Here is a 21,194-nt window from a genome sequence, read left to right as displayed (position 1 = left end):
AACCTTTATTCTCTCTCCCCCGCACCTTTTCCCAAACCCAGCGATGGTGCTCCTTCCTCTAGACTTGTAGGACCGAGACTAGAAAGAAAGCGGCCGTCTAGCTGAGTCCAGAAGCCATCCAGAATCGCATTCCTAATGCGAATCAAGCGACCCTACTTAGAACTCCAAAGCGGGGAGGGGGGAAGGTTAACTTGGAGGAGAGGGGATGCTCTCACTTTGCCTAGAGGTCGGATCCCAGGCTTTTACTCCCACCCACCCCCACACCCCCAACTAACTTCTCCCCCTCCCAAGACCCAACCCATCCCACCGCCCCCTGCCGTCCAGCTGGAGTGGTACAGCATGCGGCAAAGCTCTTTGCATAAATTATGTTCATGACGCAGCAGCTAAAAAAATTCCCAAGTAGCAGGAGGGAAAAAAGGCGAGGGGGGGCGGGGGGAAGGGGGAGAGAGAAAGGTTTTTAAAAAAAGAAAAGAAAAATATCTATCCGACTGTCCCCCTTCCTTCCCTCCCTGCTCCCCAGCCGCGCCCCCCCTCGCCCCCCGCCCTTGACAGCCCTCGGAGTTCCCCCACTTTCACTTGTACTCCCACTCCCACCCAGCGCGGGCCGGGGGTCCAGGGGCGCGCGGGCGGGCGGCGGGTCCGGGCCGGCTCCGCGGCCGAGCCGAGCCCAGGCGAGCCCGGCCGCGCTGGCTCCTTTGTCTGCGGGCGGCTGGCGGCCCCGGCCCCCGGGCCCCCAGGCCCCAGGCCCGGGCTGTGAGATGAATCCCTAATCGGGGGGCGCCGAGCACTGGGGGCGAGGCGGCGGCAGCTCCGGCTCCGGTGAGTAGCGGGGTCCGAGGCGGGGAGGGGTTTGCAGAAGGGGGGAGGGGGGCTGGGCAGGGGAGGTTTCGGGTTTGGTTAATATGCAATGCCCGTAATTAGCATAATTTATATATTTATGATAAAGAGAGAGAGAGAGAGGGAAGAAAAGGCAAGGGCCCGGGCGACGAGTAGCTCAGGGACCAGGCGACGGAGTGAGCTGGGACAGCGCCTTGCTCCCCGCCGACTTGGGGGGCCCTGAGCCCCGGGGGCCGCGCCCGCTCCAGCCCCTTGACCAAGTCGGACGCGAGTGGCAGAGCGCCCCGCAGAGAGATCGGGGTTGGGTCCTCCACCTTCTTCCCCTCCCCATCCCCCAACCCTGCTGGGGTAGAAACAGCAGTGGAAGTCTCGCGCCCCCCACCTTTCCGGGACAGCTCCGGAGCCGACGGAACACCTGGACGCCTGCGGTCATTAAGGGCTAGGGTCAATCAATCCCCCGCACAGTGACCTGAGCCTCAGTTTCCTTCCTGGTTCCACAGGCTGAGCAGCTAGAAAAACGAAAAAGGGGGGTGGGTTGGTAGGGACCTCGGGAGTAACTGGAAGGGTCGAGGAGTAGGAGGATCACTGAAACTGAATAGGGCACGAGTATTTCATAAATATTTAATCACAATAATGATTATTAATAAATAATCATAATAAACGGGCTAATGTACCCTCCACCACAGCTAATGGATTCCCGAGGGAGGCGTCTCCTTCGGCCCCCTCTCCACTTTGGATCCACAGCAAATAGAATTTAACACAAAGTGGCACACCCCAGTTACACCGACAGCAGTCTCCGAGTGTGGACGGGGTCAGGGGTCTTACCTGGGCAGCAGAGAACAAAGAAGCCTGAATACAGGGAATTAACCCTAGCCACTTTTCCTAACTCCGTGTCCCAAATATATATTGCCAGAACCATCCCTCCCATTGTCACCAGTGTGAAAAAAAAAGAAAGAAAAGAAAGCTCTCTGCCTTTCTTTATTCTGTCTATTTGGGGCTTTGTTCAAGTACATTTAAGAGGTCAGGGGATCAACAGTGTAGGAAATTCTAGTTTGAAGGAAATCCTGACCCAAAACTTGATTTCTTTGAGACTCAAGGGCCAATATTCTTATTTCTGCTTTAATATTTAATTAATTCCCTGCCTTCCCCCCGTGTAACAATGACCAATACAATGAAGTATCTCTGAGGAATGCTTATGTTTATTACAAGAGACCTTTATCTAGGACCCTAAAACTACTTGCCAAGCCCCTGTGCCGCCTGGAATTGACCATATACTGAAGGATTGCAGATGGAGAGATAAAGGGATAGTGAAACAGAAGTGGTACCCGGGTCTGCACAGACTGAAAAGTTATATGCAGCTTGGGAATATGCCAAGGAGAATTGAGAGGTAGCCATGAATGATTTTATGGGATCTGAGTTACCCTCTCTCTTAGGATAGTACAGTTAGTGTGGACACTGACTATAGCCATACATGGAATATGGAGGGAACTAAGTAAGTGAGTGGTGGGCATGGGCAGTTTTTTTAGCTCACCACTCATTTCCTTGGAAACATTTTCAACTGACCCCAATCCTGAAGAGAGGGGCTGAAAACCACAGAAAAGCTAAGGGTTGAAAGTAGCTTCCAGGACTATAACCATGCATAACCTGAAATCTATTAAGGGGTGTGATGCTTTTGCACTCTTCTCTCTTCTCTCTTCTCCTAACACAGTTCAAGGTAGAGCAGGGCAGGGATGAGAAGAACCAGGAACAAATGTATATAGTCATTTATTAGTTTGGACAGTATTGTTTGCCTGGAAACATTTTGGATGGCAAATGTCAGGGTGTGAAAAAGAATGTTGAATGCCAGTGTTACTAAGCCTTCACTTCATTAAATTTCTCTAGTCATCAGGCCTGCAATTCCTTATACCGTGGTCAGTTCTTCTTTCCAGTAAGCTCTGCAAAGTCTCTTCCTGTTCTTATTTCCATTTTACATTCAGGGAGCTTGAGGCCTGAGTAAGATACTCTGAAGCACAAGATAAATCTGAAGTTGTTTGAAACTTTAGCTCTTCTCAGCAATGGAAGAATCTAAGACAGTTCCAAAGACTCATGATGGACAATGTTATCCACATCCAGGGAAAGAACTTTGGAGTCTGAGTGCACATGGAAACATTGTGACTAATGTGAAAATATGTTTAATATGAATGTATAAGTAGAACCAATATCAGATTTCATACCATCTTGGGGAGAGGGGAGGGAAAAGAAGGGAAGAAAATTTAAAACTCAAAATCTTATGGAAGTAAATGTTGAAAACTAAAAATTAATTAATTGTTTTTTTAAAAAAGAAATAACTTAAACTTGAAGCCTTCTGGTTTTCTATCTGTTCTGGTTCTTAGGTCCCAGAATCATTATTCAGCTTCATTCCTGATTTTTCCACAGATGGAAAGGGAAATCCTGGACCTGGGGGTGAGAGTAGGGGTGTACCACCTTCAAGTCCTTGACTTGAAGTATTTTTTAAAATATAGAACAGAAGCCCCTTTGGCTTCAAAGAAAAATTTTTCTGAAAGTCTCAAGCTGTGCAGATGAGGAGCTTATTACCAAGGTATAAGGGTTCCTGATTCTCTATCCTGGAGATGATCCTACATCCTGGAGATATAATTGACAATAGATGTATTGATATTTTCAACTCCAGCCTCTCTCAGTGTCTAAACCTACATGTTCTACTACCAAAAGGACATTTCTTCCCAAATATATTTCACCACTGCCTCAAGTTCAGCATGTTCAAAACAGAACTTTCTTTCTCCAAAACCTGCAATTCTATCCATGGGATTGCCTTTGACCTTTCCCTTGCCTTTACCTCCCAAATTCAGTCATTAGGTACTATTGCTCTTATCTTCAAAATTTCTCTCCTGTCGATCTCCTTATCTCTAGTCTCACTTCCACCGTGATAGCATGAGGTCATTACTATCCACCCATGCTATTAAAATAACCCAACCAGTGTCCTTGTCTCCAATTTCTGACCTCCAGTCCATCCTTCATACAACTGTCAGATGCTGTAGGATGGTTTTTAACCATCTTTGTACACAGGTTTGTTTATGTTGTTCCTCTTTTTGAAAGATTTCTTTGGCTACCTATTACCAGAGTTATGAAATTCTAAGTCTTTTTAGCCAAACAATAAAGCTCACCCTGCAATTTTCTAGCATCACATCACTTACTTTTTAGCTGCAAATTTACTTTCTAATTTTAGAAGTAGATTACTTTCCTTGAGCACATGTATGCTGAGGTAGCCCCTCAAACCATGCATGTTGAGTGTCAGGTGCAATGCCAACTAGGAATAAAAATTACCAGTGATACCACAGCGAACAGAACTGATTCGTAGGTCTCCCTCATTTGGGAAAGTGAATTACTCACGGAACTGAACTAAGTCATGTGAATGGGCGACAGAATTTAGAGGATGCTGCCATGCTGACATGAACTCAACAATTTTAAAACACTAAGTGAAAATATGATTCTATCAGTTACTCAGCTCTTCCTCTCCTGGTAGTAGGGGTGTACTAGTGGTACCCCAGGCAAGTTTTGCCCCAGCTTATCCCAGTTTCCAGCACCCTCTACCTAATTAGTAGGCTCCCCAGCATCAGTCTGCAGGCATTGCAGTCTGTCTTCCCAGTATGGCCTTGTGTCTTCCCACAATCTCTCCTAACTGAATTTGTCTCAATCAGTTGATTTAAGGTTACATTTCATGCTGCTTATCCCAGTCCTTGAGGATAGCTTGCTTTTATGTTATCTGATCTGAAGTTTTGCTGTTTGAGGTCAATACTTAGCAAACACATGATTCCTTCTATTCCCTAAATGTTCTTCCTTAGTGTTGGTCAACTCTGACCCAAAGGATTTGTCATGGCCTCAGACTCTAGCTCCCCAGGAAGGAGATCAAGTCACGTTGTCTGAAAATAATGACTGAGCATTTTGAAGAAGAGTTAGTGCCAAGGATAGAGACTTTCCTGCCTGATTGAGTATGTGTGTGTGTGTGTGTGTGTGTGTTCTATATGAGTCCTCCTTTGTGCCTCATGCTTTAAATTTATAGTCAACACATGATTCTCTATCTCAATGAAGTGGAGTTATGTCACAAACATAAAAATGAAAAACCCAGTAGATTATATAATATATATTTTATATTTATATCTTATATAAAAATATATCTTTGGCTTTAGAAATATGTTTTATCTAAACGTATGAATGTGGATGTATTTTATGATCTGGAAATTTGCAATTTTTTATGCTGAATAATGGAATCTTCACTGAGAAGATGTGGTCCATGAGGAGCTGGAAAACTGTCCAGCTTCCTTCTCTCTAGCACTCCAATTATCTGAAGAGACCTTTACCTCCATGTATACTGAAAGAATGCCAGATTCTCTCTCATTATCATCCACTTCATTGGTCCAGTTCCCCATTCATTGGCCCCTTTCCATTTTATGGACCATGTCTCAGTAACATCTCACAGTCTTATGACTGCAACACTATCACCCTTTGTTCTTTTCCCCACCCCTTGCAGGATGCTCTGCTTGGAGAGCTTGCCCCACCACCATACCCCCTCCGAGTGACCATGGATCCTGGAGCAGGGTCTGACACATCTCTGACTGTCAACGAACAGGTAATAAAAATAGCTCACAGTTCTGTAGCATTTTAATTTTCATGAAATACTTTCTTCACAAACAGCCCAATGAGATAAGTAGCAAGTATTTTTCCTTTTTCTTAATGAGGAAATCAAGGTTTGAAGTTTAAGGATTTCAGATTATAATTTGAGTCTTTCCACTACCCTAAGCTACTTCTTTTCCAGGTACTGAAAGGAAAGGAGTAAGGCACACAAAAACAAAAATACAAGAATAATGCACTCATTTCTATGATTTATAAAATTCTCTACACAACAGCCCTGTATAAATATTATCTCCATTTTAAAGAGCCTCCTGGGACTGAAAAAGGCTAAGAGATTTGCCTGTGGTTATACAATTAACTTGTAAATACACAATGTGCCAAAAATCTTAGTCCAGTTTTTTCAAGTCTTAATAGTTTTAATAGCTTAAAACTTCACCAAGACTTGTAGGACATCCTTGTGATTGTTTCGTTAGACTAGACTGCCTCTCAATTGAGAGGAGGATTGGAAAGAGGGTTTTGAGCTATCCTGCCCATCCAGAGCCCAACTCTGACATAGGCTTACCTCAAACTCCAGAAGCTTTGGTGGATAACATCACTCTTTTTTCCTCACTCTTTCTTCCTGAGCTAAATTAGAGACTTTTTCACCTGGTTATCCTGAATAGCTTCCAATTGTGGAAGCCCTAACCCTTGCAGGGGGAGGGGCAGGGAGTCCTACAAGGGAGGACCAGGTTTGAGGATTTAAAGCACGACTTTTGGAATGGGAAAGAAGACCCTAGAAAGTTGAGACTGAATAAGCTTTTTGAAATGGGAATCATTCCTCTAAATCCCTACTCCTCTGGAAACTTGTATTTTCTGTCATCATAGCATATAGGTAGAACCAGCTTTTAGGTGCCCAGATCACAGAGACAAGGTGGTGGCTAAATGTTTGGTCAGCATGGCTCCAGGAATGACTGATGTGCGGGGCAGGAATGGCTGGCCAATGGCTTTCAAAATGTTCAAGTGTCCCTTCTAGGTCTTCCTTGACTCAGTTTGAATAATTTTTTCAATGTGCACAGGCTTGGAGAAAGTGCTCTCAGGCACCATGCTAAGTGCTGGGGTAGAATAATTCAGTTCTGCCACAGATTCCAGGGTATTTGTGACCATACCGTGAGAGTGGGAGCCTGAGAGTTTCCCCGGGCAAGAATATGGCAAGGATATACAGATTTGCTGGCCTCAACCAATCAGTTAATCAATCAATAAACATTTAATAAGTGTCTCCTATGTGTTAGGCACTGTGCTAAACACTGGGGATACAAAAAAAAGAGCAAAAGACAGTCCCTACCCTCAAGGAGCTCACAATCTAATGAAGGAAACAACATGCAAACATATGCAAATAAACTGTAAACAAGATAAATAGGAAATCGTTAACAGAGGAATAACAGTAGCATTAAGCAAGGTTAGGAAGGGGTTTTTGTAGAAGATGGGACTTTATTTGGGATGTGAAGGAAGCCAAGGAAATCAGTAGGTGGAGTTGAGGAGGCAGAGTATTCCAGGCATGGCAGACAGTCAGAGAAAATGCCTGGAGCTGAGAGATAGAGTGTCTTGCTGGTGGAACAGCAAGGAGACTCATGTCACTGGACTGAAGAGTCTGTAGAAGGGAATAAGGTATAAGAACACTGGAAAGGTAGGAAAGGGCTAGGTTATGAAGGGTTTTGAATGCCAAACAGAGCATTTTGTATTTGATCCTACAAGTGATAGGGAGCCACTGGAGTTTATTGAGTAGCTGTGTGATATGAGACCTGTGCTTTAGGAAAATCTCTTTGATATATTAATGGCAGATGGATTGGCATGAGATGAAATGTGAGGCAGGCAAGCCCACCAACATGCTATTGCAGTATTCTGGGCATGAGGTGATGAGGACCTGAGCTAGAGTTGTGGTAATGTCAGAGGAGAGAAAGTATTGGAGAGATGTTGCAAAGGTAGAGTCTAAAGGTCTTGGCAACAGATTGGATGGGGGATGGAGGAGAGGGGTAAGGGATAGTAAGGAGTCAAGGAGTCAAGGATGACTCCTAGGTTGTGAGCCTGAGAGACTAGGAGGATGGTATTGTCCTCTACAGTAATAGGGATGGAAGGAGGAGGGTGGGGATGGGTTTAGGGAGAAAGATAAAGAGATCTGTATGGACATGTTTCCTTTAAGGTATCTATTGAACATCTAGTTCAAGTTGTCTGAAAGGCAGTTGAAGATGTGAGACTGCATGTCAGCAGAGAGTTTGGGACCTTTTCTTAAGAGATCACTGGTAACTTTAGAGAGAGCAATTCCAGTGGAATGATAGGGTCAGAAGCTGGATTGTAAGGGGTGAAGAAGAGAGTGGGGAAAAAATGGAGGCACTTGTTGCAGACAGCCTTTTCAAGGAATTTCGCTAAAAAGGGCAGAAAAGATATAGAATGATTGTTAGTGGAAATGGAAGGATCAGTGAAGGGTTTCTTTTCAGGATGTTGGAGACATGGGCATATTTATAGGCAGTAGGGAATGAGCTAGGAGAGATTGAAAGTAAGTGGTAGGGTGGGAATGGCAGAGGGAACAATCTGTTGGAGGGGATGGGATGGAATGAGATCACTTGAAAAAGTGGAGGAGTTACCCTTGGTAAGGAGTAAAGTTACTTTATCATGTGAGACGAGGGTGAAGGTAGACAGAGTGGCAGAGAGCACTTGAGTGATAAGAGATGAGGAAGAGGAGAAAAGAAGGAATTCATAGGAAATAGCATCAAATTTTTTCTATAAAATAGGAATCAGGGTTCTCAGGTAAGAGAGTAGGGGGTTTGAGTAGAGATGAAAAAGTTTGGATGAGCCACTGTGATATGATAAAGGCAGTCATAGAAGGATTGTTTAGCAGCAGTGGGGGCCCAGTTGAGGTTGAGTAAAAAAAATAATTGTAGTGGACTCAGTCAAAATAGTGTTGAGTGATTTGTGAACTGCACACCAATATGAGGCAGCTTTGTGATACAGCAGCCAAAAAATATCTAATGCCATTTTGGTTTCCATTAGAAGACAGTGACTTTGCTTCCAGGAATAAAGAGATTAAAGTTTCATAGGTCTCTTGTCAGATCTCATTCAGATTATTGTATTGATTTTGGGGCACACAATTTAAGAGCATTGATAAGCTGGAGAAAATCAAGATGTGGAAGGGACCCAATCCCATGTCATATGAAATTTGTTTGAAGAAACTGAAATTTAGTTGAGAGAAGTGAAGACTCAAGGATAGCATGAGAGCAGCCTTCAGCTATTTGAAGGGCTATGTGTCCTTTGGAAGAATGATCAGATTTATTGGGACTGGCCCTAGAGATCAATGCCAGGAAAAAGTTATAAGAATGAAAATTTAGGCTTACTGTCAAGGAAAAAAATTCCTTATAGATAGAGCTGTACCGATATCAAATGGGTTGCCTTGAGAGGTCCATAAAGACAAACCTTATTGGATATCACTTATTGGGAATGAATTCATTTCAGGTGTGGTTTGGATTGGATGACTTTAAGATCTCTAAGATTCTGTGAAATGATGGGGTTGCTATCTGAGCTATGCTAACAGACTCAAGGACTTTGTGAGCAGTTTTGGAACCATGTTTCAAGCATATGAATTGCAAGAAAACTCTGAATTTATCTCTTCATCCAAGAATCTGTTAAAAAGAAAAAGAACTTTGTAGGTCCCTCAACTCTCTGCTCCCAGCTACAGGATGGACATAGCCATTCACACTGCTTAGATGGCAGCTATAATTCTTCTAGTAAGATGGAGGACCTCCAGGCCTTACCACCTCACACTCTCTAGACCTCCAGATGTTGCTATCTGACCTACCAACACCCACTAAGGATTCCTGAGCCTTATCATCATCCCTATTACTGCACTCTAAGGACCACCAGGCCTTTCCATCAGCCCTTCAACTGAACCCTCCTATATGTGTTATTTCTCTCAATTAGGATATAAGTCTTTGTGAGCAGGGACTGTCTTGATTTTTTCTAGATGCATCCCAAATGCTTACTATGTACTTGGCACACAGATTACCAGACTCACCTTAGAAGTCATGGAACACCATGAAATCTGTCCCTCCTCCCCAAATTTGCAGTGACACATCATAAGCAGTTAAATGCTTTTTTCATTCATTCTTTGGAAAAACAATTCTTTGTCTTTAGGGAAATTTCTTTTTGGAAACTAGGGGAATTCCCTGACCCAGCTTGTGCAAATGAATTCTGTGCTAGGGGCCTTTACAGGTCTGCCCTACCTCTGGAGATATTCATGCAATGTTAGAAATGGGACATTTCCTCTTGTGCCAGCAGTGGACTCTGAACTTCTTACACTTTCTAAATCCAAGACAGGGAGTAACTGGACATTTTAGGATAGTAGAAATCAAAGCTTTTATAGTAGAGAGGAAGGGAGGGAGGTGAGGGAGAGTGAGTGAACCTTACTCTCATCAGAATTGGCTCAAAGTGGAAATAACATACACACTCAATTAGGTATAGAAATCTATTTTACCCTACAGGAAAGTAGGAAGGGAAGGGGATCTTTTCAGAGGTGGCAATAGAAGGGAGGGCATATTGGGGCAAGGGTAGTCAGAAGCAAAACACTTTAGAGGAGGGACAGGGTGAAGAGAGAAAGAATAGAATAAATAGGGAGGGGCGGGAAATAGGATGGAGGGAAATATAGTTAGCACTAGTAACCATGAAAAAAATCTTTGAAGCAAGTTTCTCTGTTAAAGGTCTCATTTCTCAAACATATAGAGAACTGGGTCAAATTTATAAAAATAAGAGCCATTCTCCAATTGATAAAAAGATATGGTCACTTTTCAGATGAAGTAATCAAAGCTATCTATAGTCATATGAAAAAATACTCTAACTCACTGTCGATTGGAGAAATGCAAATTAAAACAATTCTGAGGTACTACTTCATACCTATTAGATTGGATAATAGTACAGAAAAGATAAATGAAAACTGTTGGAGGGCATGTGGGAAAAATGAGACTTTACTACACTGGTGGTGGAGTTGTGAACTGATTCAACCATTTTGTAGAGCAATTTGGAACTATGATCAAAGGGCTATAAAATCATGCATGCCTTTTGACCTAGGAATACCACTAATAGGTCCATATTCCAAAAGAGATAAAAGCAAAAAAAGGAAAGGATCTATATGTACAAAAATATTTATAGCAGCTCTTTTCTGAGGATAAAGAATTAGAAGTTGAGGGAAGCCCATCGATTGGGGAATGGCTGAACAAGTTGTGGTAATGTGATTATGAGGGAATACTGTTGTACTATAAGAAATGATGAGTAGGATGTTCTCAGAAAAACCTGGAAAGACTTGCATGGGCTGATGCAAAGTGAAATGTACTGTGTGCAAAGTAACAGCAATATTGTAAGATGATCAACCATGAATGACTTAGCGATTCTCAGCAATATAATGATCCAAGACAACTCTGAAGGACATATGCTGAAAAATGTTATTGATCCCCAGAGGAAGAATTGATGATGTCTGGATACAGACTGAAGCACTTTTTTTAACTTTATTTTTCTTGAGAGTTTTTTTGGTCTAGATTTTCTTTCACAACATGACTATTATGGACATTTTTGCATGACTATACATGTATAACATATCAAATTGCTTGCCTTCTCAATGGGGAGGTGGGGAAGGGAGGGGGAGAATTTAGAATCCAGAGTTTTAAAAATGAATGTTAAAAATTGGTTTTACATATAACTGGGGAAAAACAAATACTAAATAAAAGCTAAGAAAAAAAAAGAATTGTAGAAATCAATGCTCTCAGGTGAAAAGGACCTCATAGGTTAATAAGTACAAATTCTACCCAAGCATAAATCACTCATAACAAAATCTCTGATAAATGATCATTCATCTCTCGCTTGAAGATATCCAGTGACCTGGAAATTTACTATCTTCCAAAGCAGCCCATTCTACTGTACTAGCAAATATTTAAACTTAACAGCTAGGCAAAGTGGGAATTTGTTAGATCCGCTCACTAAAAGTTAACCTGCCATGTAACAGGATGAGGAGGCAACATCTTTGGGATTATATCTTGAGGAAATTGCGCTAGGGTTTCTGCCCACATACAAATCACTTGGGCATAAGACTTTCATTCTTAAGTCCTGATTTCCCTCTCTCCTTCCTGCCCCCCCCCTCCAAGGATGGAGCTTTAGACTCCAGGGACTACAGCTCCCTCTATCTCCCCTGTCAACTGTCCCCACCCTGTTCTTGCAGGTCATCGTGATGTCTGGTCATGAGACAATCCGAGTACTGGAAGTTGGAGTGGATGCCCAGCTCCCAGCCGAAGATGAAAGCAAAGGCCTGGAGACCATGGTGGCTGACACCTCCCAGGGTGGTGGCCCCACTGAGGCAGACAAGTCCACCCAAGAAACAGGACCAGAAAATCCAGACCCCTCTGCAGAGGCAACTGGTATAAAGCCATCCTTCCCATCCCATTGCTCCTTGACTTCCTCCCTATCTCCTATGTCACATTGCCTCAGGGATAAATATTTTCTGGGCCCCAGTTCACATCAGAATCTTGTGGACCACTTACATATTATTATTTTCTGACCACAGTTTGGCTTTCTTGCTGGTTATCAGGTACATGGCAAACTCCTTATCTACAGAAAATGGTTTGCGTTCCTGCCCACCCCACAACTGGGCAAGTATGAATTAGGGTAAGGTAAGAGGAAAGGAGCAGGTTTTCCATTTTGTGTCTAAGTAAATCCTGTGGGAAGTAAAAGGCTAAGCTAGATCATAAAGCTCATCTTCTCATCATCATGGGAACACCATGAAATCTGTCTCCCTCAAATATGTAATCACTTATAATATGGAGGAGATAGAAAACAAAATAGGTAGAGGACACTGGACAGAAATCCCAGGCTTTATGATCTTGACTTAGTCTGAAAATACTTCTCAGTCTAGGTGACTCCTTGGAATATATAATTTATCTCCCCTTTCTTCCCTCATAGTAGGCCAGAATTTGTGATGTTATAGCCATATTCCCTCACCTAGCTCCTTTTGTGACTAATGGTACACATTTGTGAGACTGTAGATGCTTATAGGTACATGGAACAAAGTTAGGGAGACCACAGAATAGAAAGAAAAGCTAACTGACCTATGTGGGGTTCAAATCTATGACCTTGGCTACCCAAGTACAAGATGTTTATAACTGCCAAGTTAACTCTCACTGCCCCTTCTAAAAGAGCTCACCACCCTTTCTAGTTCCACAACAATCTGCCTCCTATCTGCACAAGATACCCCTAGAACTATGATGCATATGCTCTCCCCTATGTCTATTTCGAATTTATCTACTATTAGAAGCATTCATCAGCTTGAAGGCCCCTCCACCATCACTGCCTCTGATGCTAGGGATCTGCAAACGGGCAAGGGAAAATGAACAGAGGCTAGAAAAGACACATCTCCTCCAAGAAGCAACAGCAACATTTTAACCAAGCATTTGCCTAGATACAAAACTATGTGCAAAACAATATTGAAACATTTTTGTGATTTTCCCTTCCTTTGCTCCTCCCCACATCAACCCTCCCTCCCTTTCTCCTCCTCTTGCTGAATTTGGGAATGAGAATCAGTGAATGATGTCCATTCCATTGTTATCCACTATCCTTTTACGTATCATCCAAACCTGCTCCAAGGAAGCGGATCAATATGTCATTTTAAGGATTGACTTGAATTTGATTCAATCTTATCTTTTACAGGATCATTTTCCTTTGAAGCATTATTCATCATTATAGATTGCAAGACTTTGTCCCCTGCTAAAGAAATTTTAGCATCGTTGAGCTAGTGAGAAAAAAATTGTACAAATCAGATATCACAGGTTGTCATCCACTCATAATTTGTACCTGTTGAGCATTCTTCTGGATCTGTGGTGCAAAGAGGTTTTCTACCAGGTGACTCTCAAACCCCTGGGTAGACTAGGAAGGTAAATAAGAACTCTTGCTTAAAGCAAAGCTCTAATAGTACATCCTTTAGAAAACCAGACAGACTAATCATTCAATGACTTGGTAGTAGGGAGAGTTCATGAGATGGTCAGGCCTAACAATGACTGAGTGAAAGCATCTTGGCTTAAAAAAGTATCCCAGTGGAAAGAGAAGAGCGATATTCACCATCTTTTCCAATCCTAATAGAGATTTTAAGGCATGTCAGCCCACAGTAGGGGGAAAACCAGTGCCACCTTTCAGACTGTGTCAAATGGTCAGTCCTTTTTCTTTCTCTCCTCCCCCAACCATACCAACTACCATTGGCATACCCCTGTGAAAAAAGTTTTTTAGGTATAAAGTGACCAGATTTTATTCTTTAGATCCCTTTGTCTCAAAACTAAATAGTGACCCTGTTATCAGGTTTCCAGAGTACTTTAGGGAAGCCCCCCCCTTTCCCCTTCTTAAGTCCTTACCCCTCCTTCCATTCTCTCTCTTTAAAGGACCCAGAATATTGACTTTTAGCTTCTTTTTTTCTGTCAGTTATAACCATTCATTTGTTCTCTTTTCCTTTAAAAACTTGGAGCTTGGCCATTGAAGGGAATATACAAATCCTTATAAATATATTTGCAAAGTTATAGATAATAATAACAGCCTACACCCAGTTTTCTTGTGGTTCATCAGAAGATGATCTATAGCACAGTAAAGCAGGTTATTGTGCCCTGCAAGTATAAGAGGGTCAATCTCCGTTCCTTAATTTCTGAGATACTAGGATCCTAAACTGTGGATGCCAATGGATTAAGAGAGAGACTGACTCCTCCCCTGTACTTTATTTAGCTGGGGGGAGGGAGGAGTCTGACTTTAACTTATTGTATTTACCATAGGCAAATGGCTCCCCAGCAATTTTCATTTTCTTTGCCAGGGGTAGTTGGCGAACCCTTCTCTCCTAATCCATCCACACTCCATTGTTTATCTAGAGAAATTAGTCACAAGCAGTGGGCAACAATTAATCCTAGGGTTATGTAGTCAGTCACTGGGGGAGAAGGGAGTATCACTTCCGGCTGTGAGTTTGTATTGACTACCTCTTTCTGACTCACTCCCATTCCCTTGTCTCTCTTGTTTCCATGTAAAGTGAAATCGCTGACCGGGATCACACCCAGCCCTGTGCCCACTGCTGCCACCTTTAACCAAGTCCCTAACCAGCCTACAGCACCACAGACCCTAACACCTCTGACTGTACAAGCTACTCCCCAGGTAAGAACCAAATAGGGATCTGCAGATTGGGCAGAGAGGGGAAAGCTAGCATAAAAGGGAGGAAAATAGTTATTGGAAAGAAGTCGTTTTGCTAGCCTTGCCTTGGAATGGGCTATGGGTTTGGGGAGGGAGTAACCCCTGAAAACAAGTCTCCTTACCCTTCCTCCCCCACCTCTCCCACTCCAACACAGACATAATACTCACACACTTTTCTCTGTCCTGGTCTTTGGCCCAACCTAATACAGTGCCTACGACCTCAGTCTCTCTGTCATAGATACCAGCATACTAGGGAGACTGGTCCTGAATTTGCCATTGAAAACCATACATTGGACCAGATTTTCCTCTATCCCACTCCGCCCATGAGTCAGTCCCTTGGAAAAAGCAGTCTTTTGAAAGTTGCATTCTTTCTTTAGATTACTAGGGTGTTTGATAGTTCACTGAGAACCTAAATTATATACTGAGTAGGAACCTATTGGATCTCATTGGGACCTCAAATAGCTAACACAATAACCAAAGCAATCCCACTTAGATCCTGGCTTAGACATGACCAGAATCTGACTCTGTGAGTGAACTAAAGTCCGTTTGGGGCCTTTGATCACTTACAAAGGCACACTAGATCAGGGATTCTTAAAATAGTGAATCCTGGTCCCCTTTGGTAGTCTGATGAAGCCTAAGGACCCCTTCTCAAAAGAATATTTTTAAGTGCATTAATATATATAGCATTACAAAGAATAACAATTATATGGAAAAAAATTTAAGTTCATGGGTCCCAGGCTAAAAACCTGGCCTCAGAGCCCAATTAACTCAATATAGGCATTCTCTTTAACCCTAAGGCTTCTCTTAGATTTTTATATGGCCTTGGCCACACTGCACCCTTTCAAGCCCTGCTCTTTTGGGATATTTTGAAGAGCCCCCAAGCCAAGAAGCCCAGATCAGATAAGTTTGGGAAGTCCAGCAGATCCTTGATCACTGTAGAAGAGGGGAGCCTGTGTCCAGATCTATCCCTTTGAGCTGGCCTTACTAGAGCCATGCCTCTTTTCCCACATCTTGAAGCTATTGCCCTAGGGTTTGGTCAGGGTCTGAGATTGGGGTACTATCCCTTTGCGACCCTTCTCTGTCTTCCTTTCCAATTGGGAGTGGGGAAGGGGAAGGTTCTGGTCTGTCAAAGCCCCACTCCCCTCAGCTAAAATCAAGGGTACGGTTGATCTTGAAAGCCTTAGCTCTTCCCTTAACCCATTTGACCCCCTTTTTCCCTTGTCCCCCAAATTCATTGTTTATTCTTCCCCTTCCTCTTCCCCCCTGCCCCTCAAATGCATTGTTTATTCTCCCCCAGGTCTGGCAGGCCTGGTGCTCTTGGCTGTCAACGTTGATTTTTTTCTCTTTTCTTTTTGAAATCTCGTTTGCTTTTGCAGGTCTTGACTCAGGAAAACTTAGCAACAGTTCTGACAGGAGTAATGGTTCCAGCAGGAGCTGTTACTCAACCTCTTCTTATCCCCATCAGTATTGCAGGTCAAGTGGCTGGTCAGCAGGGGCTGGCCGTGTGGACAATTCCTACAGCAACCGTGGCTGCCCTCCCAGGACTGACCGCTGCTTCTCCCACGGGGGGGATTTTCAAACCGCCTTTAGCTGGTTTGCAAGGTAATGGCACCACCCCCAGGACAACACCGAGGCCACTCTCCCTCTGCCCCACTTCGTCCTCCCCTCCTGTGCATCCTCCATGCCAAGCTCAGAACCAGAAGCCTATCCTTGGGAAGAAAATCCTAGAAACAAGCATACAGCCCAGAAACTCAGCCATGGAGGCCTCTGCACATCACAAGATTGGGGCTGCAGCATCATGCAGGGGCCAAAGAGGCCTCTGGGCCACAACCACAGTTGTCTGTGACTGTTCCCTTGTCCTTGTCAGACTCTAAGAGGTCACCAAGTGACCAGCATCCTCAGAAGGACCTGAAGAAAAGTCAAGACCTGGTTTTAAAACCTACAAGTGTCTCAACCTGATGGGAGGGGGTGGTTCTGGCAGATGGGTGAGAGATGTTGGCATGTGACCCCTTGCCTCCAAGGAGAGAGAGCAGGGCAACTGCCCTTCATGTCTCTCTACTGGGCTTTGTCTCCCATTCCCCTCTGGTCCCCCTTTCCTTCTGCCTGCCTGCTGCCCTGTCTGTACCAGTGCCTGTGGGAATGGAACCAGTGCAGAGTACAGCAAGACATTTCAGCGCCCCTGTCTCTGCCTTGCTCCTTAGCGGCTGCTGTCCTGAACACTGCTCTACCAGCTCCTGTGCAACCTGCACCGCCCCTGCAGGTTTCCCCACCTGTCCAGTCCCGGCCTTCCACCGCCCAGTCCCAGACGCTGTTCCAGGCCCAACCACTGCTGCAGACCCCACCTGCCATCCTGCCACAGCCTGCTGCCACCCCTGCCCCCAAGCCAGCAGACACTCCTACGCAGATCACAGTCCAACCTACAGGCTTCGCATTTAACCCAGGAATCGTAAGCTACCTCCCAAACCCTCTGCTAATGGGGTCTGGTCCAATCTTGAGGCTTAGGCAAACGGTTGTCCCTAAAGGGGAAGGGAAATCCCTTTCTACCTCCCCCAGTCAGGGACTTTGAGCCATGTCATTCCAAAACATACCCAGCATCACCCAGAAACTGGCTCTCTCTTAGAAGTGCTACTAACTCATCCCAGAGACAACTGAATTCTGCCCAGAAGACAAGGTGAATTCTCCAAGTGGGTTGAGTGATCAGAATGGGACTTTTGAAAATTGAAGATGTCCTGTGAGATGAGTCTAGGATAGGATAAAGGCAGGATTCATATTAAAGCCAATACCTACGAGTCTCATGCCTGGGTAATGAGACCAGTTAGATCTTGCCATCAGGCCAAGAGAATATTAGTTGCTACCTTCTGTCCTTTACATCCTGCTTCCTGCCTACCAGCTGAGTCTAAACACTTAGCCCTGAGTCTGTGGCCAGATTAATAAAGGTCACATTCTGCATAGCTCCTCTAATTTCTCCCCTGTTCCCTCTTCCTTCAGGTCTTTAGTCCCCTATCCATATAATTTGGGTTCTTATCTTAGTTGTTTCCTCCTCCTGCAGATCAGTGCTGCCTCTCTTGGGGGACAGACCCAGATCCTGGGCTCACTGACCACCACCCCAGTGATCGCCAATGCCATTCCCAGTGTGCCTGGGATCACGAGTCAGATCTTGACCAACGCACAAGGGCAGGCAAGTGGATGAGTCCAGACTCACAGGTTGATCCATGGAAAGGGCGTGGGAGGTGGCATTAGAATTGAATGTCAAAGGCAAAGGGGATCCAGAAAAATTCTCTGAATAAAATGGAGATGGAAGGAATACTAAGGGGAGCCATTGAACATCAGAGCTAGAAGGAACCTTAGAAATCTTCCAGTTAGACCCCTTCATTTTGTAGATGAGGAAACTAAGGGCCTCACAAGGCATAACCCATTGTCTGTCCATATTTGCATCTGGAGTTGCAGAAAATGACAAGATTTGATGTCTCTCTTTAACCACAAGTCTACTTTCCTTTGCCCCTTTCAGGTCATTGGAACTCTTCCATGGGTGGTGAACTCAGCCAGTATAGCAGCCCCAGCTCCAGCACAGAATCTGCAGGTCCAGGCTGTGACCCCCCAGCTACTACTGAATGCCCAGGGCCAAGTGATTGCTACACTGGCCAGCAGCCCTCTTCCTGCTGCAGCTGTCCGGAAGCCCAGTACCCCAGAGTTATCTATTAAGAGTGAGGTAAGGAAACTGGAGTGTTCTCTGGGGTTCAGCCTGGGCTGGGAGGGCAAGGAAGAGTATTTGCTAGTTAGTCAATAAGCATTTAAATGCCTCATATATGCCAGGCACTGTGCCAAGCAAGAAAAATACAGAAAAAGGCAAAAGACAGACAGTCCCTGCCCTCAAGGATCTCTCTGTTTAATGAGGGAAACAACATGAAAACAGCTATGTTCAAACATGATGGGATAAATTGAACATAGTTGATAGACTGGCTATGATGGCTGAACACAATCTCTATTAGGATAATATTTTATGAGCCATCGAGTCATAGACTCACAATGCTAGAGCAACCCCTGGAGTGAAGGAGGTCAGTGTCCCAAATAGGTTCTAATTTTGGTCCCTAGAGTCAAGCTAGAAAGACCAAAAATTCTTGGTGGTGGTTGTTACCATTGATGGTGATAATGATGATAGTAATAGATTACTACGTATAGTACTCTGATACTTACAGAACATATTCCCTGAAAGAATCCTGAAAGGGAGACAGGTTAATATCCAAGGAAACAAGCTCTTATATTCCCCTTGGATGCTGTTCCTCCCTCTGGAGTCCATACTCCTGTGTGCAGACTTGATTGGTCTGAGCCTGAAATGGCAGCAGGAGATGCAGTTTGATTCTAGGTCATCCAGGGTCTGAAAGGTATTAAATTCCTGAGCTTCTGGAATGGTGTTTAATTTATTTCACAGCTAATCAGGGAGGACTGAACTGGAACTAAGGGTTCTTCCTAGAGTGAACTGGCATCCCTGGGAAGCCCTAGAAATAGGTTTCAGTCAATTTCCATTTATTAAGTACCTCCTGTGTGCCAAGTACTGTACTGTGCACTAAGATTTGGCATATTAATTATGGATATCAAAACAAAAATGTCATTTTCTTACTGGTTGTCATATAGAAAATTCATTCATGTTATAAGAAATTGAAGCATTAACTGCTAGTCAACCCCATGTTGATTTATAGAATTCTTTTATAAAATAGGCAGTATCTCCACAAATAAAAAGTATGAAAATCTCCACTACTCTGCATTTCTCTTACTCACTGATAAATTACATTAAAAATGGAGAATTCTGACACATTAAAAAAAGAATAAGAAGCATGTTTGATGTGCCCTCTGGCAGCTTCTTACTCCATGTAAGTGCTATGTTGGGCCATGTTTCAATGTTAGTACAGAGAAAGGGGCTCCAGGAAACAGGGATTTCATACTGTTCTTTCCCGAGGACTTGTGAGATGAGGGAACCATCCCCCTGAGGCCAGCAGAAAGTGGCTTTGCTATTTCCTTAGGTTCAACCCATCCAGCCCACACCAGCTGTGTCCCAGCCAGCTGTGGTCATCACCAGCCCAGCCCCAGTGGCCAAGCCTTCTGCTTCTGCTCCTATCCCTATTACATGTTCAGAGACTCCTACTGTCAGTCAGCTGGTGTCCAGTAAGTATATTTGGCTGCAGGTGGGGATGGGGAACGAATCGGAGAGCAAGGGACTTACATCAGGAACTCATTTCTCCTTTAATGGCTGGTCTCCTCAAGGGCCCCGTTGACTGTTTCTGTAGATAATACCCATGGATTAGATGATGGGAGAGAGTGGGTAGGGTAGAGGACAAATTCCTGGTATTGGCTTTCCTCTCTCCCATTCCTATTAGTCTAGATTCTGGGCATAATGGTGGAGGCTAGTTGCCTTGCCCTTCCCTGTTGAATCTCTCACCCAGTATTTGAGGAATGTGGTATCTTCGGTGAGCTGCTTAGAGAAGGGGAAATATAGAACTAGCCCTAAAGAGAATGGGGGAGGGTCCATGGTCAGAGGCAGAAGCACATGAAACTGCCCCCCTGACTCCAGGATGGTTAGCTTGGCTGATTATGAATACCCCTCCCCCTTCTCCCAGCCTGAGTTTAGAGTTAGGGTCACTGGGGTCTGAAGGACTGCACAAGCCTTTTTCCAAATACTGTGATCTCTTGCTGCTGCTGCCTCTGATAGTTTTCCTTTTACACATCCCACCTGTGGTTCCTCCCTCTGGCTTAGAGCCCCAAGCCCCAAGTCTGGACGAAGATGGGATAAACTTAGAAGAGATCCGGGAGTTTGCTAAGAACTTTAAGATCCGGCGGCTCTCCCTGGGACTCACCCAGACTCAGGTGGGCCAGGCTTTGACTGCCACAGAAGGACCTGCCTATAGCCAGTCAGCAATATGCCGGTGAGTTATAGTTAGGGTCTTCAACAGGGTAGGGGGAGCTGATGGGAGTCCCTGTCTGTACCAGAAGTCATAGATACCCATCCATCCTGTCTTTTTCCCTGTACTCCTCACACCTGACTTTTCCAAGATGAGGAAAGGTGTCCTTGGGGTAGTACTTGAATCTGTAGAGAACTCTACTGCTAGGATTCCTCTTAAGGCATCTCAAGACAACTGAATTCTCTAGGAATTGAGAGTCAGGCTCCTTCTCAGTTTGGGACTCCCAAAGAAAAAAAGACACTATATGTATTTAGATACTTAGCCACAAAAGCTCATCCCTTGATTATGGCCCTGCACAATACTCTTACCTCACTTTTGCTTCCATCTCCTCTATTCAACCCCAAAATCAGTTTTTAAGAGTTAACTATGTTCAAAGCATAGTCCTAGGTCAGGGGTGGGGAAGCTGATGGAATTTCAGGGCCATACTTAGGGACCTAGAGGGCTACATGAGCAAGTCACTGTGTTCAAGGAGCTGACTTCCCTTGGGGAGGAAGACTAGGAGCTGAGGCAGGGGAATATAGCATCCCTGTGCAAAGTGTGGTGATAAAGCACTGG

The 21,194-nt window shown here is 44.3% G+C and overlaps 1 protein-coding gene across 1 annotated transcript in view; it reads left to right on the top strand.

The window, feature by feature from the left end:
* Positions 1-353: 353 nt before the first annotated feature.
* The window catches only part of POU6F1 (POU class 6 homeobox 1), a 34,317-nt gene continuing 13,476 nt past the window's right edge, over positions 354-21,194 (top strand). Inside the window, exons 1-10 of the mRNA XM_072654702.1 lie at positions 354-819; positions 5,363-5,461; positions 11,696-11,891; positions 14,528-14,649; positions 16,062-16,287; positions 16,887-17,131; positions 17,735-17,863; positions 18,194-18,394; positions 19,704-19,845; positions 20,435-20,603. Coding sequence (XP_072510803.1) covers positions 5,414-5,461; positions 11,696-11,891; positions 14,528-14,649; positions 16,062-16,287; positions 16,887-17,131; positions 17,735-17,863; positions 18,194-18,394; positions 19,704-19,845; positions 20,435-20,603 — 1,478 coding nt within the window. The 5' untranslated portion in view covers positions 354-819; positions 5,363-5,413. The remainder of the gene's footprint in view (positions 820-5,362; positions 5,462-11,695; positions 11,892-14,527; positions 14,650-16,061; positions 16,288-16,886; positions 17,132-17,734; positions 17,864-18,193; positions 18,395-19,703; positions 19,846-20,434; positions 20,604-21,194) is intronic.

Source organism: Notamacropus eugenii, chromosome 3 (assembly GCF_028372415.1).
Source record: "Notamacropus eugenii isolate mMacEug1 chromosome 3, mMacEug1.pri_v2, whole genome shotgun sequence".
Classification (NCBI taxonomy): domain Eukaryota; kingdom Metazoa; phylum Chordata; class Mammalia; order Diprotodontia; family Macropodidae; genus Notamacropus; species Notamacropus eugenii.
This window is presented reverse-complemented; position numbering and strand designations above follow the sequence as displayed.